Source organism: Arachis ipaensis, chromosome B4, assembly GCF_059453495.1.
Source record: "Arachis ipaensis isolate K30076 ecotype BB chromosome B4, ASM5945349v1, whole genome shotgun sequence".
Classification (NCBI taxonomy): Eukaryota; Viridiplantae; Streptophyta; class Magnoliopsida; order Fabales; family Fabaceae; genus Arachis; species Arachis ipaensis.
In genome coordinates this window covers 142,284,734-142,308,562 of record NC_142439.1, presented here as the reverse complement: position 1 = coordinate 142,308,562, position 23,829 = coordinate 142,284,734, and the positions used below count along the sequence as shown (strand labels likewise).

The window sequence follows — 23,829 nt, the reverse complement described above, 5'->3', positions numbered from 1 at the left end:
TTATTATTAATTTCACAATAATATTGTACCATATTTTTTGTATTTTTTGGACAAAAATAATGATAAAATTTATTCATTAATAATAATAATAATAATAATAATAATAATAATAATAATTAGAAATTATTTTATAAAAAATTCAAGGTTAAAATCATTTGATATTTTTGTATTTAATATAATCAAAAGATGTCCTATGTAAAAAAAAATATATGTTTGTATTAAAAATTATGTACTAAAAGAAAATATTTTAATTTAGATTTATATTAAATACATATTTTTGTTAAAACAAATATATTTTTTAAAATAGTACATCTCTTGATTATATTAAATATAAAAATATCAAATGATTTTAATCTTGAATTTCTTGTAAAATAATCTCTAATAGTTTTATTGATTATTATTATTATTATTATTATTATTATTATTATTATTATTATTATTATTATTATTATTATTGAGTGACTATATATATATATATATATATATATATATTTATAAATACAAATATAAGAATCTAATGAATAAATTTATCATTATTTTTATCTAAAAAATACAAAAAATCATGGTATAATATTATTATGTAAATAATAATAATAATAATAATAAATAAATAAATAAATAAATAAATAAATAAATAAATAAATAAAATTATCAGAGATTATTTTACAAGAAATTTAAGGTTAAAAGCACTTGATATTTTTGTATTTAATATAATCAAAAGATGTACTATTTTAAAAAATATGTTTGTATTAAAAAAATATGTATTTAATATAAATTTAAATTAAAATATTTTCTTTTAATACATATTTTTTAATACAAACATATATATTTTTTTTACATAGGACATCTTTTGATTATATTAAATACAAAAATATCAAATGAATTTAACTTTAATTTTTTTGTAAAATAATCTCAAATAATTTTATTATTATTATTATTATTATTATTATTATTATTATTATTATTATTATTATTATTATTGAGTGACTATATATATATAAGAATTTAATGAATAAATTTATCATTATTTTTGTCCAAAAAATATAAAAAAATAGTACAATATTATTGTGCAATTAATAATAATAATAATAATTTTATTTTATTTTATTTTTAGACGGGGGACTATTATGTCTAACAGAGAGAAACGTTGGGGATTGATTTGTACATTAGTTTTTCTTGGGGACTAAAATGTCCATTTTTAAAATCTTTGGGGACTGATCTAGGTAATTATTCTGCCGAAAAATGAACTGGGAACTGATTTGTCTGCCGGAGTAAAACCTTGAGGATTAATTTTTGTTGAGGACTAAAATATCCAATTCTAAAATCCTCACTGATTTGGGTAATTACTCATATTAAAAATACAAAATTCTACTACTACAGCTATTTTAAAGCATGGTAATAACGTTTAGAAATTGCTGAATAAAATGTCAAAAATAAGCTTACACAAAACACAAATCAAGTTATCTGCCAACATCTTTTGCAGCTAAAGGGAGGGTAATATCGACCTTTCATATGATAATGTGGTTTCCAGTTTCGCAGAGCGTATTGTGTCAGTCCCAAAATATCTTTATCTCAAACCTTAATCTGATGTTCGACAAGAATGTGGGTCCCACATTTGCCACACAACACTAGACAGCACCAAAGTGTTGCCTTTGCACCCTTCTCTTCATATAAATACTCTTTTATACCAACACCATCATCATCAAGCTTTCACCTTTTTCATTTACACACAACCCTTCAGCCGAATTCCCCTAACCCTTCTTTTCCTTCCCCTTTGAGAGCCAAAAAAAAAATTTTTGCAAATTTGCTTTTAAACGGTTTTGATACCAGAAACCATGGTGGCAGATAAGGCCAAAAAACCCAAAGTGGGTCAAGGGGATGATTCTTCTGAACACATTGATGGAGAGCTTGTTCTTAACATTGAGAAATTGCAGGAATTGCAGGATGAGCTGGAAAAGGTTATACCTTTGACCACCCCATTTTTTGTTTTGTTCATGATTGCCCTTTTTGTTCCTGTTGGCTGTGTTTTGAATCTCTAGTATATTGTGTAATTGTGAACCTCACTCTTGGTTTTGGTGTCAGTTTTGATGGTGCGTTGGGGAATGAGTTTTTTTTTTTTGGCAAGCAAATTAATTTATTTTGCTTGATGAGGTTTTACGTTCATGGTTTTGCTTTGTCATGGAATCAAGGGTGAAAGATTGCAGCTTTGATTTGTTTGGTTTACATTCCTAGAGCCGAGAGCTTTTGTTGTTAGGTTACAACTTATTATCTATGATGGAAAATTGATAGGGTATCATCAAGGGTTTGAGATGTTGAGTCTGATAGCTTTTGTAACTCTTGTTTTTTGTGGATTTTTTTATTATTATTAATATTATTTGTGTTGCTTTTCATATGCGTAGCTTGTTCTGTAGAGGTTCTTATATTTGTGAGTGTTGCTTCCGTGTGTATGCTGATTTGTTATTGTTTTTGTTGGATGATATTTTTGGTTTGTAATGTGAGTCTTTAGTAATGTTGGAACTTTATAGTTATATCATTTTAAGATTGGTTTCATGTTTTGATGAAAAATGATCCAGAATCATGTGTATCTATTTGAACCTATGAATACAAGCCTTTCTAAAAGTCAGTGATTCTGAATCCATGTAGTGCTGTTACATTGAACATTAATCAAAATAAGCCCCTAAACAGAAATGATGTATTTGAGTGATTTGATTTTAAAGTGTCAGAGTATGGTTGTAGTTATACTTTATTTTAAAGTGATTTGATGCAGTTCCATCTAATTTGGAAGCTGCTTCAAAGTTATCATGAGTAGTAGTACATATAAGACGTTTTTTTTGCTTTCTATTTTCCAATGCTGCTTCATTAATCATAGTAGTATTTTATACTCATCAGGTTAATGAGGAGGCGAGTGATAAAGTTTTGGAAGTTGAACAGAAATATAATGAAATACGCAAGCCTGTTTATGATAAGAGGAATGAAATCATCAAATCCATTCCTGACTTCTGGTTAACTGCGGTTAGTGAATATCCATGCTCGATTCATTCTTACTATAGTTTCATTTATTTTTTAACATAGTTGCAATAAGTTATTATTTGATTATTATGATAAATAACTCGTTTTACATTTCACTGTGCAGTTCTTGAGTCATCCTGCACTCTGTGATCTTCTGACCGAGGAAGACCAGAAGGTTTGGCGAATGCTGTGAACCTTATTTAACATTTTAAATAGAAATCCAGTTCCTCGAAAATTATCTTGTTTCCACTAAATTGACTCTTTTCTTTAAAAGTTGTTACAGGTTAGAGTGTATCCCACTGAGATTCTTGAACAATTTCTAATACATTGACCTTTTTGTATGACATAGATCTTCAAGTATTTACATTCACTTGATGTTGAAGATTTCAAAGATATGAAGTTGGGCTACTCGATCACCTTTGTAAGATTCTTCTCTCATTTTTTCCTATTTTTTTAATCTATTTTGTTTTTAATGATAGGATCAGTTTTGCTATTTCCTCTCAATTTTGCTTATTTTATGGCTTGATTCTAATAATGTAAAATTTCTAACCTTTTCAGAATTTTAAAGATAATCCTTATTTCGAAGATACAAAGTTGACTAAAACCTTCACATTCTTTGAGGAGGAGGGAACCACAAAGATTACTGGAACTGCCATCAAGTGGAAGGAGGGCATGGTAGCATGCTTATAACTGTATTCTTTTGACTTCCTTTCGCTTATCCTTTTTCTGCAGTGTGCTGGTTATAACATTTTTTTCTGTTTTGAAGGGTGCTGCTAATGGAGTTAATCACGAGACAAAAGGAAACAAGCGCACACTTGCTGAGGAGAGGTAGTTCTCTAACTAAAATGTGGCATTTTGTGAGTGGAAAGTTGTGAACATGATTGGTTAGACATTAATGCAACTTGCAAGATTTGGAAACTATATCGTGAAATGCTTGTGATCATTTAAACTTTGTTTCACATGTGATAAGGTTTAAAGTTATGTATCATGTATATCACCGTGGCTCGACACTTCATATGAGTAAGGTTAAGGGCTTATAGCACCAAGTCCCAGGGCTTATAACAAATGATTTCCATCGGTGAATACTAATATTAATAACGAATAGTATCCTTGTATTGTTTACTCAGCCATTTAAAACAAAAACAGTACTTGAATGCGTAACTCTTAGTTTATATGAATAATATCCTAAACTCTTTCATTTATTAATTTGTATCTGATTCTCCCCCTCCCATCCTGCTCTTTGTTTATGTAGCTTTTTCAGTTGGTTCGGCGAAACTGAGCAGAAGGACCTAGCTGAGTTTACCGATGAGGTAAATTTAAGGAGATGTGGTGTTATAATGTGTATAAAAACTGTGATCTTTAGCTGCCCTTGTATTTATTATTTATTATTAAAGACCTAAGTGAGAATTGATGGATAGTTAATTCATAGGAATAAAGAAGAATAGCTATCTGTTCAAATATATGGAAATTGCATGAAAGTTAGGCAGAAGTTACATAAAATTCCTTTTGCTGCTTTATTATCATTCACTTTCTGTGTATGTTGTGTTTCAGGTTGCTGAAATAATTAAAGAAGACTTATGGCCTAACCCTCTAAAGTACTTCAATAATGTAATTTTCTATTTCATGCTTACTTGTCCTCTTTTTACCAAAGAAATACATAGTGAAAATATCCGGATAGAAGTTTGTAGTATCTGTACTCATTCGTGGAGTGAATTTATTTTTGCAGGATGCTGACGAAGAGGATTCAGATGGTGAAGAAGACGCTGATGAGGTAGGCTTTGTGGATCCTCTCTCTCTCTCTCAATAATAATAATAATAACTTGAAAATAGGTAGGCTTAGGAGTTTCATTATAGACTTGGTATCAGCTTTTATGATGCATTATCTCATAGAAACTTGTACACGTTTCAAAGTTATTGTTTGGAGGTGCAAGCATTTATATGATTTTTATGTTATTGGCATTGTGTTGCTGCATCTAAGGCTCTAGTTGTCTTTCTTCTTCGGTGATCCTTCCCTATTTTCTTCTTCGACTGTCGAAGGCTATGTGCGACTTTTATCGGGAATGAAAAAGGGAAATTCCTTGGTAAATGACCTAGTCGGACTGAACCTTCTTAAGAAAACATGAATGCACTTTCTTTCATTCTAAGAAAACATACATGTGGGCACGTGGCCTTTACTTCTGTCGTCTATGACCATATAACCAGCCACTTCTGAATTCCAGTTAGTGCTACGCGATACAAAACCTAGTTGTTATATGTGTATGATTATGCAATCATAGAAAACCTAGTTTATTTAACTTGATGATGAAGTAATGCGCCGTGAACCACTCACCATTATGCACGATTACATATTTGATTTAGCATCCTCTCCAAGCAATGAATCAAATAGAGGTAGTTTTTGAGACTAATCATCTTGGATATTATGCTTGCTCAGGAAAATGGAGATGACGATGACGGCGATGATGAAGAAGATGATAACAAGGAAGATAGCTAAGCCTTTTCTCGGTCGGCAGAAAACAAAACGGTTCCGTGTTCTCCGGTTAGTATCGATGAGCCTGGTTGGTTGGAAAGAGTTATATTTGTAGAAGGGTAGCTACTTTGTAGCTTGACACTGATAGAGGTTTTAGTTTTAGGTTTTTTCCTTTGGGGTGTTGAATCCTTAGGTTTGTTACTTAGCTTTTTGGACATTTCCATGCTTCTATTGTAGGTTCTCAATCTTATCCTTACCATATGATTATAACCTATGAAACTCTTATTAGATGACTTTGTTCTTTATAAAATGTGATTATACCTTAATTTCATTTGCATTATTTTGTTACTGATGTTGTTTGTATGATGATGATGATGATGATGCCAAATATGAATGACATTTTGTTCCTTGAAATAATGCATCTCTAAATGGCATGCTCATTAACATGAAATGACTAATTAGGTGATCAATTTTAATTAGTTAAGTTGAACCATGTATGGTGAATGATAACTATTAAATATATAATGTCAAATAACTCGTTTCTTTGGTATATTGTCACGCATGTTGTAGAGCCTAAGTTCTACAAAAGATTGTGTATAATCTAGCAGTCCATAAACTCATGCTGAAAAGTGGAAACTATTTAGAACATTAGTAATTTAGTATTTACCCAAATAAGAAATTTTTTTTTTTATATAAATAGCAAATGAATTTTGTTTGACAAATAATTTATGCATTTGATTTAAATTTTTGTAGAAAAATTTGGATAACTATTTACAAAGGACATGTAAAAATCTGGAATAAAATTTGATTATTAGAAAGGACATGTAAAAAAACCAGAATGAAGTTACTAAATTTTAAGAGTGAAAGTCTTTTTTTCTAATTATGTTTGTTAAAAACGGTATTAAAAATCAATCTTTAAAACCCTTTTGAAAATATATATACAATGTTTGGATGTTTTTATCGTATTTTTAAATCTTTTAAAAATTTATTTATCATTTACATCTTTTAAAATTATTTTTCTCATAAATTTTTGAATATTCTTTTAATAGCTTCAAAAAAAAAAGTTGTTGGAACGGTAATGCTTCATCTTACGTGGTCCGGCCCAGTCCGAGGATCCGGCTCAGTACCGAATCTTTTAGGGGTTAATTTGGTGTGATTTTATTGGGTCTAGGACTGGATAAGGGTCTCAAAAATAGATCCGGTCATTATTTTGGGTTGGGTCTGGGTCAGCTCGGGTCACCCGAACTCAGCCCGGTGACCCGGTCATCATACACAATTAATATTGTGTTATTAGTGATTGATGATGGCTATTCTTATGTGGAATTTAAGTATTGTAAACCTCAATATTTTTTGTTATTAGTCATTATAAGACTATAAGTTAATGTTTTATATTTAAAATGCATAAGATTTTAAACTAATGCATAATACTGTGTTATTTGTATTGATTTAAATATTTAGTGTTATTAGACAATATTAGTATTGATTGTGGTTATGTTTTAATTTTAGGGAAGGGTTAGTTCTTGTTATATTTTTCTAAATGAATTTTACCATGTCAGATAATGGTTGGAGTCTTGAAAATTTAGATATTTTCACATGCTAACTTACAAGAAAGTAATATTAACGGCCCGGTTTTCACCCGGTTTTTACCCATTATAATCGTGGCCTAAAAGTGTATAGGTTTCATTGAATCTAGAACCGGATTCGAGTCTAACAAATAGGTTCAGTATATATTTCGGACCGATTCGAGTCTAACAAATAGGTTCAGTATATATTTCGGACCGAATCTGAATCAGATCAAAGTTAGTTTCACCTGGCTCATGATACTCCTATTTCATCTGATTAACAGGCCAAAATATACTATTACATGGGTGTAATGTAATAAGCACAATTACACAGCATACAAGAAAAGTGGATTTTTCGGCTCCTGATGAACTCTTCACTTATTTTCTATGAAATCAATGGATTACGGAATTTGGGCTTCTATTTTGGATAATATGTGGCCCAAAAATAAAATTCACTTCTAAAATAAAACAAGCTAATGCTTGAGCCCAAAAAAAAAAGCTAATACATGATGCACAATCCGAGCATAACAAAACTACTTGTTAACAATCAAAGTTTATTATAACAATATTGTATAAAATTTTTTCTCTGAACCTTACACACCTGACCCAAAGCTAACTCTTGACCTCCATAAGAGGAGGCTTTGTGAGAGGAGGAGCCTCGAGAGCTCATACACCAAGAGACAGACAGAACGTGGAGGGGGACCCCATGGAAAGATCAAAAAAAGTAAAGAAATCAATTGAGGAAGGAGGAAGGGAGTTCACAGGAGACACTGCCCTTGTACCAAGAATGGAAGATTGGATGGCTGAGGAAGAGATAGAGGAAAATGGCAACAGCAAAGGTACAGAACAGCCTCAGCTGGAGGTTGAGAGGGTAGTTGAGGTTGGAGCCTCAAAGTCCAACTCTTTTGCAGATACTGTCCGAATGGGGAAGAGCACTGGAGGAGGGCACACACAAAGGGAGCAGGAACCAAAGACAAATAGTGCTGAAGACACAGACATGGAAGAGAGTGATGATGAAGACACAGAAATAATAGTAAAAAAATTGCCGAATGGAATATACAATTTAGTCATAGGGGAAGGAGTGAAAAGGGAGCTCAGAAAGGAGTGGTGGGACACCCTCATTGTCAAGCTGCTGGGGCGAAAGATCTCTTTGTTAGCCCTTAAACGGCGTCTGGAAGTATTGTGGGGAAAAAGGGGGAGCATTGATGTGATAGACCTGGGGAACGATTTTTTCTTGGTCAAGTTTTTCAGTTCAGAAGACTTAGATTTTGCACTCACGGAGGGACCTTGGAAAATACTTGATCACTACTTGACTATCAGGTTCTGGAAACCAGATTTCAACCCTTCTGAAGCCTCTATTGACACTATTGCTGCCTGGATTCGACTACCGGGGTTAGCAATAGAATACTATCACAGAGCCATTCTTGAAAAGATTGGAAATATTGTGGGGAGGACCTTAAAAGTAGACAGCAATACTGCAGAAGTCTCAAGAGAAAAGTTTGCTAGGATCTGTGTAGAGGTGGATTTGACAAAGCCGCTGGTTGCTCAATATCAGATAAATGAAAAAAGTTATCAAGTGGAATATGAGGGAATTCACCAAGTTTGTTTTCAATGTGGAAAGATAGGACATGACAAGTCTAGCTGCCCAGAAAGACGAAATACAGAGGCTTTACATAAAGAAGTTCAACAGACACCCCAGGAGGTTGAAGATGGGGGTAAAACAGGAAATAGTTCAAAAGACAAGGGCAAAAGCGTCATGGAGGAGAGCACAGAAAATTTCGGCCCATGGATGTTGGTCCAGAGAATTCCACGTGGAAAGAAAAAAGGAGGAGAAGGTACAAGTAGTGGAGGTATTGCAAAAGGAAAGGAAAAAGTTGCAGAAGTGGAGAGACAAACCTCTCGTTTTGCAGTGTTGGCCAATACAGAGACAGAACAGAGTGAGGACAACGCTCAGGAGAACCAGCATCAGCAGATAGAAAAGGAAATCAAGCCTGCCCAAACTGTTCCAAATAAGAGCAACAAATCAGAAACAAATAATAGACCTAATCAAGCACCAAAAGCCCAACCCGGCCCAAAAATAGTGACACTCCCTGCTACCCAAAATAACCCTTAAAAAAAAAAACAGTTTCTGCAAACCAACCAAAACAAACCAGTAAACATCCTAGCCAAAAATCCTCTTATCTGACCACACAACTAGAAAATAACTCACAAGACAAAAACTTGGCCCAACTCTCACAGAACCCCAATGATCAGCAAGACACCCACTCAAAACCAAATACCCCCTTACACTACCAAGAGAACTGGGCTAGCCAGACCTCTCCTAGCCAAGCTCTCACTTTGGAAATCCCTGAGACTAAACCCCCTGACCCCACATATGAGGAACCCCCTGACCCCATTAATATGGACTTTGGCTCCATAAGCTCCACTGCTTTAGATGAAGCTATGCAGCAGTTTGAAAATGATGAAGGCCAAGAAAGAGAACAGCAAGCGGGAGAATCTCCACATCAAGTGGAGGAAATGCAATGCTCTTGATTATAGTGTGGACTTAAGGTCCTCAGCTAGTAAGATTTCACCTTGTACTTTATTTTTTTTTTATCTAGATTTTATCATGAATATAGTAGCTTGGAACATTAGAGGGGCTGCGAATACTGCAACCATTCGCACCCTAAAAGAAATCAAAAGGCAACACAGACCTACTATTACTCTTCTCTACAAAACTAAGTGCAGTGGGGATAGAGCAAAGGAAGTCATTAGAGATATGCAGTATAATTTCTACCATATCGAAGAGGCCGAGGGTTATGTGGGGGGCATATGGGTTCTTTGGGACCAACCTTCTATTAGGATTGATATCCTAATATCACATCAACAGTTTGTCCATATGAAGATAAGAGACCAGCAAAACAAAGTCTGGTATCTCACAGCTGTGTATGCTAGTCCCCAAGAGGTAGTGAGAAGAACTTTGTGGGAGAGTCTTAAAACAGTTGCTGGAAATGTAGCAGGAGCTTGGCTTGTGGTTGGAGATTTCAATGAGATTGCTGATGAGGGAGAAAAAAAAGGGGGAGCCAGTGTTGATAGAAATGCTTGCAGGAAATTCAAGGATTTGATACAAAGCTGCAACTTGCTAGACCTGGGATATGTGGGCTCAAAATTCACTTGGAGGGGTGGTCAAAGAGAGGGTCTGGATCGGGTCTTCAAGCGGCTGGACAGGGGACTATCAAATGCAGATTGGCGGAGAGAGTTTGCGGATGCCAGGGTAGAGATTCTTCCGAGAATAAATTCGGATCACCACCCCCTCTTGGTTAACATGACTCCCTTGATACAGGTGATGGGAGAGAAACCCTTCCGGTTTGAAGCTATGTGGAAAACCCATCCCACTTTTAATGATTTCATAAGTAATTCTTGGCCGAAAGACTCCTTATTCCCTAGAGCGCTCTCATCTCTCACTACAGCTCTCAAGAAGTGGAATAGGAAGGTTTTTGGTAACGTCTTCAAGAGGAAGAGAAAGCTCTTAGGAAGAATTGCTAGAATTCAAAGAACACAATCATATGGCAGGAACCCTTTTTTGGAAGATTTGGAGAGAGAATTAAATCGGGAGCTAGAACAAATCCTTGAGCAAGAAGAGATCCTATGGATGCAAAAATCCAGACAATTGTGGATAACAGATGGAGACCGTAACACAAAATATTATCACACAAAAACAGCCATAAGAAGAAGAAAGAACAGAATTTTGAAGTTGCGATTGGAGAACGGTAACTGGAGTGAAGATCAGGAGGAACTGAAAAATTCAGCAATAGCTTACTACTCAAAGCTCTATGATGAAGATAATTTATGTAGCCCTTGTCTCAGAACTAGCATTACCTACCCTGTTTTGAGCAACCAAGAAAAAAGATCTATCTCAAAAGGTCCAAATTTTGAAGATATTAAAGCAGCTGTGTTTAGCATCGGTTCGCTAAAGGCCCCGGGAGAGGATGGATATCCAGCTTATTTCTACAAAAATAACTGGAATACAATCCAAGAGTCACTATGTGCTTTTATTAGGCATGTTTGGGAAAATCCGCAAGAGATGGGAGCCATTAACCAGACCCTTATCACCCTTATTCCAAAAATAAAACAACCAGAATTCATCAACCAATATAGGCCGATTGCCTTATGTAATGTGACCTATAAGATTATTACGAAGATTCTGGTGGCTAGAATCAAACCTTTCCTTGCGGATCGCATAGCCCCCAACCAATCCAGTTTCATACCCGGCAGAATCATTCACGACAACATAATCATAGCAAAGGAAATGACACATGATTTAAGAAAGATGAGAGGCAGAAAAAAGTATATGACTATCAAAATAGATTTTGAGAAGGCATATGATCGTTTAAAATGGAATTTCATTATTCAGTGCCTAGATGAGTTCGGGGTGGATGCGAAAGCTAAAAGAATTATTGAGGCATGCATCAGTTCAGTCACTTACAAGCTGCTATGGAATGGAGGAAAAACTGGTAGCATCAATCCTTCTCGGGGACTAAGACAGGGAGACCCCCTATCCCCCTATCTTTTCGTGATAGCCATAGACAAGCTCTCTCATATCATAGAGGAGAAAGTTGAAACAGGAAGCTGGATACCTATGAAAGCTGCGAGAAATGGGCCAAACATCTCTCATCTTCTATTTGCTGACGACCTCCTTTTGTTTACAGAAGCATCTGTAGATCAAATGGCCACCATTATGGAGACCCTCAACTCTTTTGGAAGGGTGTCAGGATTGAAAGTAAACCCAGAAAAAACGTCAATTGTTTTTTCAAAGAATGTGGATAACAGAGATAGAGCTTTAATCATCAACATGTGTGGCTACAAAGAAAATCCCAACTTGGAAAGATACTTAGGGGCTATGATCACAAACAATAAAAGGAAGAAAGAAAATTATAAAAGCACCATAGATAGAGTGAAGGCCAGAATCGGTGGATGGAAAGCAAAATGCCTTTCCTTGGCAGGGAGAGTAACTCTAGCTCAATCCACTATCAGTCCAATTCTAAACTTTGACATGCTACACAGCCAAGTCCCTCAAGGTATTTGTAAAGAAATAGAGAAATTACAAAGAAATTTTATTTGGGGAGAAACTGATCGAAGAAAGATGCATGCTGCTAGTTGGGATTTACTTTGCAAACCAAAAAACTTGGGTGGCTTGGGACTTAGAAAAATGTCAGCAATGAATGAGGCTTTTTTGCTCAAGATCCTCTGGAGAGTATGCACAGAACAAGATAGCCTTTGGGCAAAAGTTTTAAGAAGCAAATATGAAAGAAACCAACACATTGTTCAGAATATTATCTGCACAGCCTCAGATTCTCCATTATGGAAAAGTCTGGCCAGAGTCTGGAGTACCTTTAAAAAAAATATCTCATTTTCCATTGGTGATGGCAGAAGCACAATGTTATGGACAGACAGCTGGGTTAAAGGTGAGGGAAGGCTTATCGATAAAGCCCAAAAAGCAATTGAAGATAATTTCCTAAACCTTGCCGTAGCAGAAGCAACAGACCAAAATGGTGAATGGAACATAGCTTGGCTGGAGCAATACTTCACTAATGACACTATAAGTAAAATTGCAGCTACTCATCCCCCCAGAGAAGATTTAGGGACGGACAGACCTACATGGAATCTAACCCCATCAGGAGAATTTTCTGTCTCTAGTGCATACCACAGCCTAACTAATCATACAGAAATTACAGATCACATATGGGAAATAATATGGAAATGGAAAGGTCCGCAAAGCATTAAGATGTTTATGTGGCTTACCTCACACAAGAAATTGATGACTTCTTCCAGGAGGAACAGTATCTTTGGAGCTTCTCCAGACTGCCACCTTTGTCAAGGAACTCCAGAAACCATAATCCATGTTTTGAGAGACTATCCGGGGGCATCCTGCATATGGGCACAACTCATCAACCCTGCAAAAATTCAAAGCTTTTTTAGAGCTCCCTTCGAAGCCTGGTTGAGATGGAATCTCACAACTGAGCTAGGTCAAAATTTCCAAATCCCGTGGAAATTCATTTTTATGGTGGGATGCTGGTGGATCTGGCGATGGAGAAATAAAGAAATTTTTTCATCCCCTTTTAAAAGGCCTCAAGCAGCAAAGAAAATTATTATTCAATATGTTACAGAAATAGCTAAAGCTTTCAACAAGCAGGATCTTATGAAGCAAATGAGAACAAAAATAGAGATTCAAGTTGCTTGGAAAGCTCCCCCAGAAAATTGGATAAAAGTGAATTCAGATGGGTCATCAAATGGAAATTCAGGTTTGGCAGGGTGTGGAGGTCTGCTGAGAGATAGCCATGGAAGATGGCTGGCGGGATTTATGGCGAATTTGGGATGCTGCACTGCTTTTCAGGCAGAGGTTTGGGAAATTTGCAATGCCTTGAGAACAGCCTGAGAATTGGAAATTAAACACTTAATTTTGGAAACAGACTCCATGAGTATTTATGAAGTTTTGACAAGAAAGAAAAACCAAAAGGAACACCCTAATGCTGGCATAAGGAGAATTGAAAGATGGTTGCAGAAAAAATGGAACATCAAAATTACTCACACTTACAGAGAAGGTAACAAAAGTGCGGACTGATTAGCAACAGAAAGCATGAAGATGGATCCTGGGTATCAGTTTATTGATCTTCCCCCAACAGGGATAAGAACTCTTTTAGTTGATGATGTAAGAGGGGTAAGTAGTCCCCGTTTAGTTGTTGAGTTATAAGCTCCTGTTTTTTTTTCTTTTGGGGGTGTTAGCCCTCCTTTTTTATACCAAAAAAAAAACTACTTATTAACAAATTTAAATTGGTCAAGTGTCGACTCACTCGTCTACTTGTTAATCTTTAGCATGTCGAACTGGAGATACATAAACAAAAAAAAAAAAACTACTTGTTACATTACTTGATTAATACGACATTTCTTCCTTTATTAAGGCCTATCGAACTGGGGATACCGTGGGCAAAATAATAACTGCTTGATTGCATTATTTGATTAATACAATATTTTTTTACTCGAACCCATAATGTCTTAGGTAAGTATAGAGAAACTCATAGTAGTTAAAATCTCGATTTAACTGTTAAAATCTTTTGATATTACGATTTTAAATGAGTTAGTCGATTTTACGAAATTTGTACTAAATCTGACGATTTTACGATTTAAATCTTGTTAAGATTTTACGTTTTACGTACTTAATTTATTTTTTCGATTTCACGTAAAATCTCGATTTTCTCTGCTTTCAGAGACTATACAATTTGAGTTATAGCTCGTTGCAGACATTTTTTTTTTATTAACACGTAACTCAACAATTAAATTAAGGAAATGATAATTAGAAGCTGCTTTATTTTCTAATGTATTAAGCATTTACATCAACAGCATCAATTTGTTTCTAAGGAAATTTAATACTACTCAATTGATATCACCTTTTATGATCATAATAAGCTACAAACACACCTACACACTCTCTATTCATCATTAATTTGAGGTATTATGAGGTTCTTAACTTTTTCTGATTTTGTCTCAAATCATGCTTGTTTCGTGCATTTATATCGGTGGCGGAGGAAGAGTAAGAAATTGAAAAGTATGAATGTATAAATTATGATAATTACTTTTTTTTAGACATGTTTGGACTTCGGATTATATTACTTTTATGAAATATGCACCCCCCCCCTCCCCTTTTCTCCCACGAAAAAAGGTCTTGAAACTTATGATGTCAAACATTTTGAAGTAACAAGTTAATTAAACTAGGAATAATTTATTTATTAGTCTAATTAATTTTTTTAATATTCAAACTAATAAACATATAATATTATTTAATCATGTCAATTTTTTTAGTTATTTTTAAGGGGCGTTGTAAGGTATTTCTAGAACATTAGTTTAGATAAAGTAGTGTACATTTCTCACTTAAAGAAATGTCACTCAAACGTGACGTTTGTTATGGTGCCTAAAAAGTATTGTCTAATTACTAAAATAGGTAAAATAATTAATTTTAAATTTAAAAGTATAAAAGTTAAAAAACTTTAAATATTTTAAAGTTACTATAAAAAGTAATTTAGGCAAAAGTTAGACACCAAACAAAAGGCACCATAGAATTGCCCCTCAAACATATAGCTTAGCTTGAATTTATTTATTTTATGTTTTAAAACTCGATCTGGATTCTAGATTACTCATTAAAAAAATCTAAATTTTACCAAAAAGGTTACTAAACCGCATGCATGGATCTGATCATCAGATTATTTTGTTTTTTTCATTTGGTGATTATTATCCATATATAACTCTCGCTCGTGAGGGTCTTAATTATAACAACTTTAATTAGATTCAATGCTGAAAAATCAGAAGGCAAGGTCAATGAACACTATGATTTTTTTTTTTTTTTAATCCGTTGCACCCTTAAGCTTAGACATACCAACCAAACATATTAATCTCAAGATAGAACAATCATAATGCGGCAACTCTAATACCCAATAAGATTCACTAATTTAACCTTGAAGAAATTGAATAAAGTTAATTAGACTCATGAGTTAAGACAAAATCTATTGGTCTAAGCAAATTGTTGGATATCCTAGACCTAGAGCACTTCTAATTAATAAATCGCATGAAATAGGTTTAACAAATGATTAAGAAAAACAGTAATTAAGTGCGACACATTCATTAGATTACTTTGCAAATTTTTAAAAGCTTGGACTTGAAATAATGTTAGGCAAGTTTCCTTCAAATTAAAGTAACTAAATTACGGAACTAATGCGCGCATGCATTATTAGTATGAGAATGAAGTTGTGGCAACGCTTATGGAAGTGCCTTAGAAAACTAATTAACCCTTTTTTGTTCTCTTTTTGGGCTATTATGATTATTGTTCATCATGCATGCGCCCCAACAGTCTTGGAACTTCCAACTTCTTAACAGATTTTGATTTTTTTTTTAAAATTATTTCTAGAAGGTCATCATTACCATATTTAGGGCCAGTTTGGCTAAATTTTTTAAATAAGTTCTTTTAAAAAAGGAGCTTAAAATATAAGGACTTTTATTAATAAACTTTTAAATAAGTTATTTTGAGTTTTGAGAGTTATTATTGAAGTCTTTGTTTTAAAGTTGTGCATTAAATAAGAGTGATAAAATAGCTTTTGAAAATTGGAGAAATCACATTTTTTAACTTCTTCAAAAGCTCTTAAATAACTTTTTGAAAAGTTAAAAATTTATCTAAAAAATTGTACCAAACACATTAATATAACTTTCTATAAGTCAAAAGTTGAAAAAAGTAATTTTTTGGTGTTTCCCAAACGGATCCTTAGCCACTTTTTAGCGTAGAACAAAAAATTGTCTGTAAATATAATTTAATACCATATTATATATTATAAATTTAGTATAAAACAATTTTATTCGTATATTTAATTATATAATTTTAAGTTAATAAAAATAAATATTTTTTATATTCATTACGATAATAGTTCTCAAAATAAATAGGTACAATTGAATAACTGTCTAAAATATTTTATATTATTAATATATTAAAATTAAATTATTATAATATTTGGCACTTGGAACAAGGATGAAAGAGAATTTGAACCATGGCTACAAAAAAGTTCTTATCTTCTTAAAAGGAATAATATATTATTGTTTTTTATTTTTACATATTTTAAATATAAATAAATAATTTAAAATAAAAAAATACTTAATGTTACTGATTTATCCACAAGTTTTTTTTTTTTTTTTTTGGGTCGGTCAATTTATCCACACAAGTCTTATGGTATCATTATTGCAAGGTCTGTTCTTCTTTCTGCACTAGAACGTGCACTGGTAATAAATAAGCATAGTAGCATCTAATGTTGGTGCGTGTGATTTTACCACGTTAAAAACGAAGACATGATTTTAATATTGGCTGTTTGAATATAATAGAAAAATAATGAGATCAATGATTCATTCTTCTTGTTATTTTTGTTACTTAGATTATTTTTTTAATTAATAATAGATATAAGTTTATTTATTATATTTTTTAATGACAAATATATAAAAAATATATAATATATAAGATATAATAACTCAACAAATAAAAAAGCAGGAGTATTTCATCTTAGATGAGTGGCCATGCCACTATAACGTTGAAAAATCGAAAGGGAATACTAATTCCAACCTTCATTGTTTATGAAGAAAGAACTCACTCAGCAAGGGAAGTGAAAAAAAAAACTTCAAAAAGAATGGTAGTTTACAAACAGAATGAAGCTTTGCAATGGCATTTATATAAAAAAAAAATCTAGGTAACAATTTTTTTAATTTTTAAATCATCATTTGATTTTAAAATTTTTTATTTATCTAATATTAAATTATTTTTTAAATTAATAAAAATAAAATTTTAAAGTTTGTAGTCATAAAATTTTTGATATTATGTTAAAAAACTATTTATTTTAACAATTTAAACAATCAAGTAATTAAGACAAATGAATAATTATGTTATTTTATTTTTTTGTTTCTATGGTAATTTTTAGCCGAACACATTAAGAATTAATATTTGTCATGAATTGAAACTTCATTCAAAAGTTGTTGCATATACAATAAAATTCAATTTTTAATATTTGTTTAATCGAATGAATGAATTAATTATTTGACCAACTTATATGAATTTATGATATTTTTAATTTGACATGTGTAGTCTTTGATATAATAATATATAAACTCTTACCATTTTAACTTTTTTATTATTATTAAACAGCTAAGATTTATCGAACCTCTCACAAAAATTATAATAATTCTCTAATTGTGCTCCATATATATAAGGGATGAAAATTCAATGCATAAATCCATTAATTTATGGACAAACTGAAAAAAAAAAGTGAATAATTAAACAATACAATTTTTTAGATTTTAAATATGTAACTTTGAAGGTTTAATTATATTTATTTATTTTTATTATTTCCTAACAGAACTAAAAGCACAACAGACAATATATATAGCTAATGATTTATAACTCAAATGGCATAGTCTCTCCATACTCAATTAAGAGGTTGCGGGTTCGAATCTCCTATTTTTGATAAAAAAAAAAAACAGACAATATATATGAGAGATGATTTATCATCTTAATATATTTTTAAAGAGGAATGCTAAGGGGCCAGCAACTTTTGTGATTTGTAGCCATCAAATAATCATCAATAATAGTTTTAATAGTGTGAAATTTCATCAAATGACTCACTTTTCTTTGTTGGTTCTGGCTCTCTAGACTTTTCCATTTTTAAAACACACACATCTTCTTGATTGTATAATAATCTCCATCACCTATAAAAACCTGTTTTCCTAATAAACAGCAACTAGTACCCTTAACCTATCATCTCTACTAATAATAGCCGATGGACCAATTAATTATTGTATAATAATAAACTTGATAGAAACATCTTCCAAATAAAATAGACATGTTTATATTGCTATCCTTTTTTTCTTTTGTTATTTCCCTGTGGTACAGGTCTAAATATAAGCTCTTGATATTATCAATAGGATAAGGTGTATGTTAGGAGATAAAATATTGAATTTTTATTACCTAGTTAGTATTAAGTAATTGAGTAGTACAATTTAGTACACAAACATGTTTGTTGAAGAATTAGTGAACATATAATAAAAAAATACAATTGCCGGTTGTTGGCTTTTTTTTTTTAATGCGAAGAATCTAAGATATAAGAAAGCAGAAGAGGCAATGAATGAAGTTGAAATTAAAAGAGACGAAGAAATTAAGCTAAACTCAAAAGGTAAGAGATATTTTATACTTATAAATTATTTTTAAAAGTTTTTTTTTTTGAGATTTGTTATACAAATTTTTATGTCCAAAAATAATCAATGAGACGTGAACATTTATAAATGAACGATAGATCTAATAATATTAATTTGTATTAAAGATATAATTATTTATATTGTTTTTTTCTGTCAAAATAAATTAAAAAAAATTAAAGTTTATGATATAGTATTAAAATTTTGTGTCCGAAAAATATAATTTAATTCTTGATAAATCCTAAAAGAGAAAAAAATATGATAAAACAAATACAAAAAATTAAACTAATCTAAAAAAGTTTTTTTGTTTAATTTTTTTTTCATCAGTTTAAGTTTTTTAAAAAAATAGATATGTATATTATATTAAAATTAAAATTAAATAAATTTAATTTAAATTTTATTAAAAAATAAAAATGTGTTATATTTGTAAATTATATCCTTAAAAAAATGTAAGATTTTTATGATAATGTAGATTAGAATGAGGTCCCAGAAAACAGGACGTTGAGGGGTGGTTGCAAGGGTGCACGTGATTTTGCTTCTTAAAAGCATGGAATTCTCTCAATCTCAATCTATGCTTTTTCCCCTACATTATATGACTAACATGCCACGTGTCATGTCGTGTGCACCAGGAAATTTTGCATGTGATCATAGCTTAGGGCATTGTTGGCCATACCTCACGCACTTCTGTCTCTAATCTCTATTAAGGATCAACTTCAACAATTATTTATATATACATAGAAATATAGAATAATACAAGTCTAAGCTCTTCAGATTTAGAATAATGATAAATACGATTCTTTTTCTTTTAATAAATTTCATAAAACATTAAAACTCAAATCCATATTAATGTTATAGATAAAGTTTGATTATGTTATTAATGATTAATTACTTGTATTGGGTACATATATTATATACAAATATATGGAAATTGATGTAGTAGAAAATGGTATTATCATATAAGAGTAAGGTTAGATAACTATTTTTTTTAAATTAATATTAACTAATTTTTTATACTTTTTTTATTATATAAATAATTTTTTTTATAACCAACTCTAATTAAATTGGTTTAATAATTTATAAGTACAACAAAAATTATCCATACAAACATATGTGTGAGATCACACAGACGTTTTATCTTATTCTTTTGCTAATATTGTTCCTCTATCTTTCTTTTCTTCATATTATTTTGCTAATATTATTTTCTTCATATTATTTTACTATAAAATAATTTATGTATCTTCTTATACTTCTCTTTAAAAATAAAAAATTTTATTAAACAAATCAGCTTTTGAGTTAGATTGTATAAAAATAGAACAAAACAAGCATAGAAGAAAAAAAATAAAAATTTTAGTTAAAAAATACATAAATTATTTTGAACTATGCAAATTTTTTTCTTCTTTTTTTCTTTTTCAATACGTTTCTTTTTCTATTTTCATATTTTATTATTGATACAAAATTATTTATGTATCTTCATATACTTTTTTTAAATAGAGGATTTTATTTAAATAAAATAAATTTTAAGTTGAACTATACAAAAATATGTCAAAAAATATTATAGAAGAAAAACAAAAATTTTATTTAAAAAACACACAAATTATTTTAAAATGTGCATATATTTTCTCTTTTTTTTTTCTCTCAAAACATTTTTCTTTTTCATCAGTTTTGTTTTTTTCTTTTTTTGAAAGAAGAATCAAGCTCAACACATATAGTGGAGCATACATAGATACATTACATGAAATTTAGCAACTTCTATGTCATCTCCGCATAGCCATCAACAACACGAGTTCATTTTTGCACCACTCTCTAGAGCAACAAAACGACCTTGTCACACAGTCTACCACATCTGTTGTCTTATTCTAGAAGATAAGTTCATTTCTACACAACCAGATATTCCATATAATTGAGAAGAACCCAACTAACCATGTTTTTCGCATGTCTTTTCTCAAAGGCATGGTCCTCCAGCTCTCAAAGAGTTCTTTTATGGAATTTGGGATGCTCCAAACACGACCCACATGATTAATCCATGCACACCACACCTGCCAATCATACTCACACGTAACAAATAGATGTCGTACAGATTCAATTTCCTTGCTACACATAGCGCAGACATTATCACTTGGTTCAATGATACCCAATCTGCTTAGCCGATCATTTTTATTGATTCGACCTACAAGGACAAACTAAGTAAATAACTCTATCCGAGGGGAACCAGTCCTTTCCAGATTTCATTTGTGAACTTATAATTAAAGATATCGTCAAAACCTGCACAAATGAGTTAGTACTATAAATGTCTCCCTTATCAAATTTTCACACCACCCTATCTTGTGTGTCAGCTATAAATCTCACAACTTACAAGATATCAAGCATTTGGTCCAAACTGTCAGCCTCCCATCAGTTTTGTTATTATTGCAAAATTGGTGTGTTTCTCTTAAAAATAGAGAGGATTTCATTCAAATAAATTAATTTTTAATTATACAAAAACATAACAAATAAATATAAAACAACAAAAATATTAAAATTTTAGTTGAAAAATATAGAAATTCTTTTGAAAATGTACATGTTTTTTATTTGATTGATATAGAATAATAATACAAAAATTTGAGTCAAAAGATACAAAAATGTTAATTGAATAACACAATTATTTTAAACTATACAAATTTTATAAGAATATTTTAAACGAAACATTTTAAATTTTATAGGAACCTAATAAATTAAAAATGATATTTACATATATAAATGAAAATAAAAATTACAAATTTAATTAACAAGAATAATAAAAATCGAAAAACTTATTTGAAATTTCAATGTTTGCAAGTTTCTATATAAGAATCCAAACATACTATAAATCAGTAAATTGCGTGTGACACCTTTATTAATGCAAGAAATTCTTAAGTGTTTCGAGAATATAGTGTTTGTTTTGGTGGCATTATTTTGATAAAAAAAAGATTTTTTTAATGAATTTTTTTTTTATTTTATAGCGTGTTTAGCAAATTTCTAATAGTAAAAGTAAAAGTATTAGAAAAGTTAAAAAAAAGAACATCTTTTTTGAGAAGCTGTAATTTACATCTTTTTTTAAAAGATTTTTTTTTCTTTAAAAAAAAGATATTTTTTATATAATAAATAAACAAAAAAAAGTACTTTTATATCGTTATACCCAAATATAATTGTTAAATAAAAAGATTTTTTTGAATAAAATATTCAAACATAAAATTACTTTTACTTTTTCATAAAATCTTTTAAAAAAAATAATTAAAAAACAGTGAAGCTCACCCTAACGAAGCGTAAGCCATCAATCAGTGTTGTCTTGATCAATTAATTGTCTTTCTTAACGACATTATAAGTCTATTATTATTATCTTTTAATTTAATTTTTAATAAATTAATAAAATAAAAATTAATCTAAAATTGGCAAAATAAATAGTGATACACAACAAAATTTCCTTTAATGCTGATATGCCTCCGCGACTCAAGTAATCTGCATTTTTTTCCCTCATAAAAAGTAACATATTCATATATGAAATATGATAGCTACTAATAAACTTTCCTGATTTGATTGTTTGAATCAACCCATACATCATGTTCTACCGACCAAACCTTGCTACCTATAAAAAAAACTACTATATATATGGTATAAATCTAGAAGTTTAAATTTATATGTTAACTTCAGTTAGTCGAGTGGTAAGTTCATTCGTCCATTTAAGTGTCGAAAATTTGAATTTTACTTTGTGCACACAATAATATGCATTGGTTAGCGATAAATCTTTAAATGGAACTCAGATCCGCGACAGATTAGTCATTGACACGGTTGGATTAAGAAATATCATGAGAAATCAAACAAAAATAGAACTAAAATTAATAAATTTAATTATATATTAGTAATAATTTGGTTTTCTGAGAGCATTAATTGCAGGCATGATTTTGGAAAAAAAAAAAGAAAAGAAAAGAAAAAAAACTCCGTGACTCTTGTGGGCAAGTGTGTTTTGGAGTAGGATCAGATTCACATGGAATTCTGTGATTTGCGGAGAAAATTTAGATGCAGCCCTGAATTGGAGAGAATCTGTTATTTTATGATCACATGCTGCTGCTTACAGAAACATGCACATGAAGGCCCACTCTGTTATCTTAAAAGCAAACACGCTCTTCCTAATGCACTTAAGATTAAACCCCAAATTCGGAACACAATGCAAGAGCATAAAACCTAGCTCTGCTTTCTCTCTCTCTCCTAACCAAGATTAATCAAGTTTTCTAAATGTATTTGAGCCAATTTTTTCTTTTGAACCAAAGGCGATGTTTTGGTTTTGTATGGTAACAAATTCGTCGCAATACTGAACTTCATTTAAAAATTTGTTGTTGGCCAATAAATTACTACATGCATAAAATTTCGAAACCCTAACACTTAATAATACTAACTAGTGAGCTAACCATTAAACCAACTGTCGAATATCTCCAACTAGACATAAGACACTTAAGTAGCAAGATATCGAATCCGATCATATTTTGCCAAACTAGGTAGGAGTTGGGTACAATAAATCTCTCCCTAATCTTTTGTGGATTCAGTATAAATAATTGGGAAAACAATCTACCTTAGGTGATGTCATTTTTTTTCCTCCTAATCTTTATACTTTTTAGATTTTCACTGATTTGATGGTAGAGTTTTTTTTACGGTTATTATCTCTATCCGGACATGAATTATTTTTTGAATTTGCTTAAGTTTTTAATAGATATTTTTATAATTAGTATTATAATTAGTTTAGAATATAAATATGTTAAAAATAATTGAAAATTTTTTGTAATTCTTTTACCAATAAATATCTTATCTAAATTGAAAAATTTTTTGCCACTTTTTATAAAATAATTTTTTTTCCAAAAAATAGATTGACATATGTTTATATGTGTAAAAATAAATAAATAAATAATATATATCTCTTTTACTCTTGGCTTTTATATATATATATATATATATATAACATGAGATTGTTATTGATTTTAAAATTGAATTTTTTAAATTTTATTAATCATATCACAATTCAATTTGAAATTGAAA

At 30.9% G+C, this 23,829-nt stretch overlaps 2 protein-coding genes across 2 annotated transcripts; both read left to right on the top strand.

Annotated features, from left to right (window-relative positions):
- Positions 1–1,547: 1,547 nt before the first annotated feature.
- Positions 1,548–5,802, top strand: LOC107635323 (NAP1-related protein 2). The gene is made up of 10 exons (XM_016338779.3): positions 1,548–1,958; positions 2,890–3,012; positions 3,134–3,184; positions 3,359–3,430; positions 3,568–3,684; positions 3,776–3,837; positions 4,262–4,319; positions 4,561–4,617; positions 4,736–4,780; positions 5,441–5,802. The coding sequence occupies exons 1-10, from the start codon at positions 1,836–1,838 to the stop codon at positions 5,498–5,500; spliced, it is 768 nt and encodes a 255-aa protein (XP_016194265.1). The 5' UTR covers positions 1,548–1,835; the 3' UTR covers positions 5,501–5,802.
- A 1,538-nt stretch (positions 5,803–7,340) lies between these two features.
- LOC148569490 (uncharacterized) lies at positions 7,341–9,570 on the top strand. The gene is made up of 3 exons (XM_088485081.1): positions 7,341–7,351; positions 7,672–9,040; positions 9,277–9,570. Exons 1-3 carry the CDS (start codon positions 7,341–7,343, stop codon positions 9,568–9,570), a joined length of 1,674 nt encoding a protein of 557 aa, XP_088341207.1.
- Positions 9,571–23,829: the final 14,259 nt, after the last annotated feature.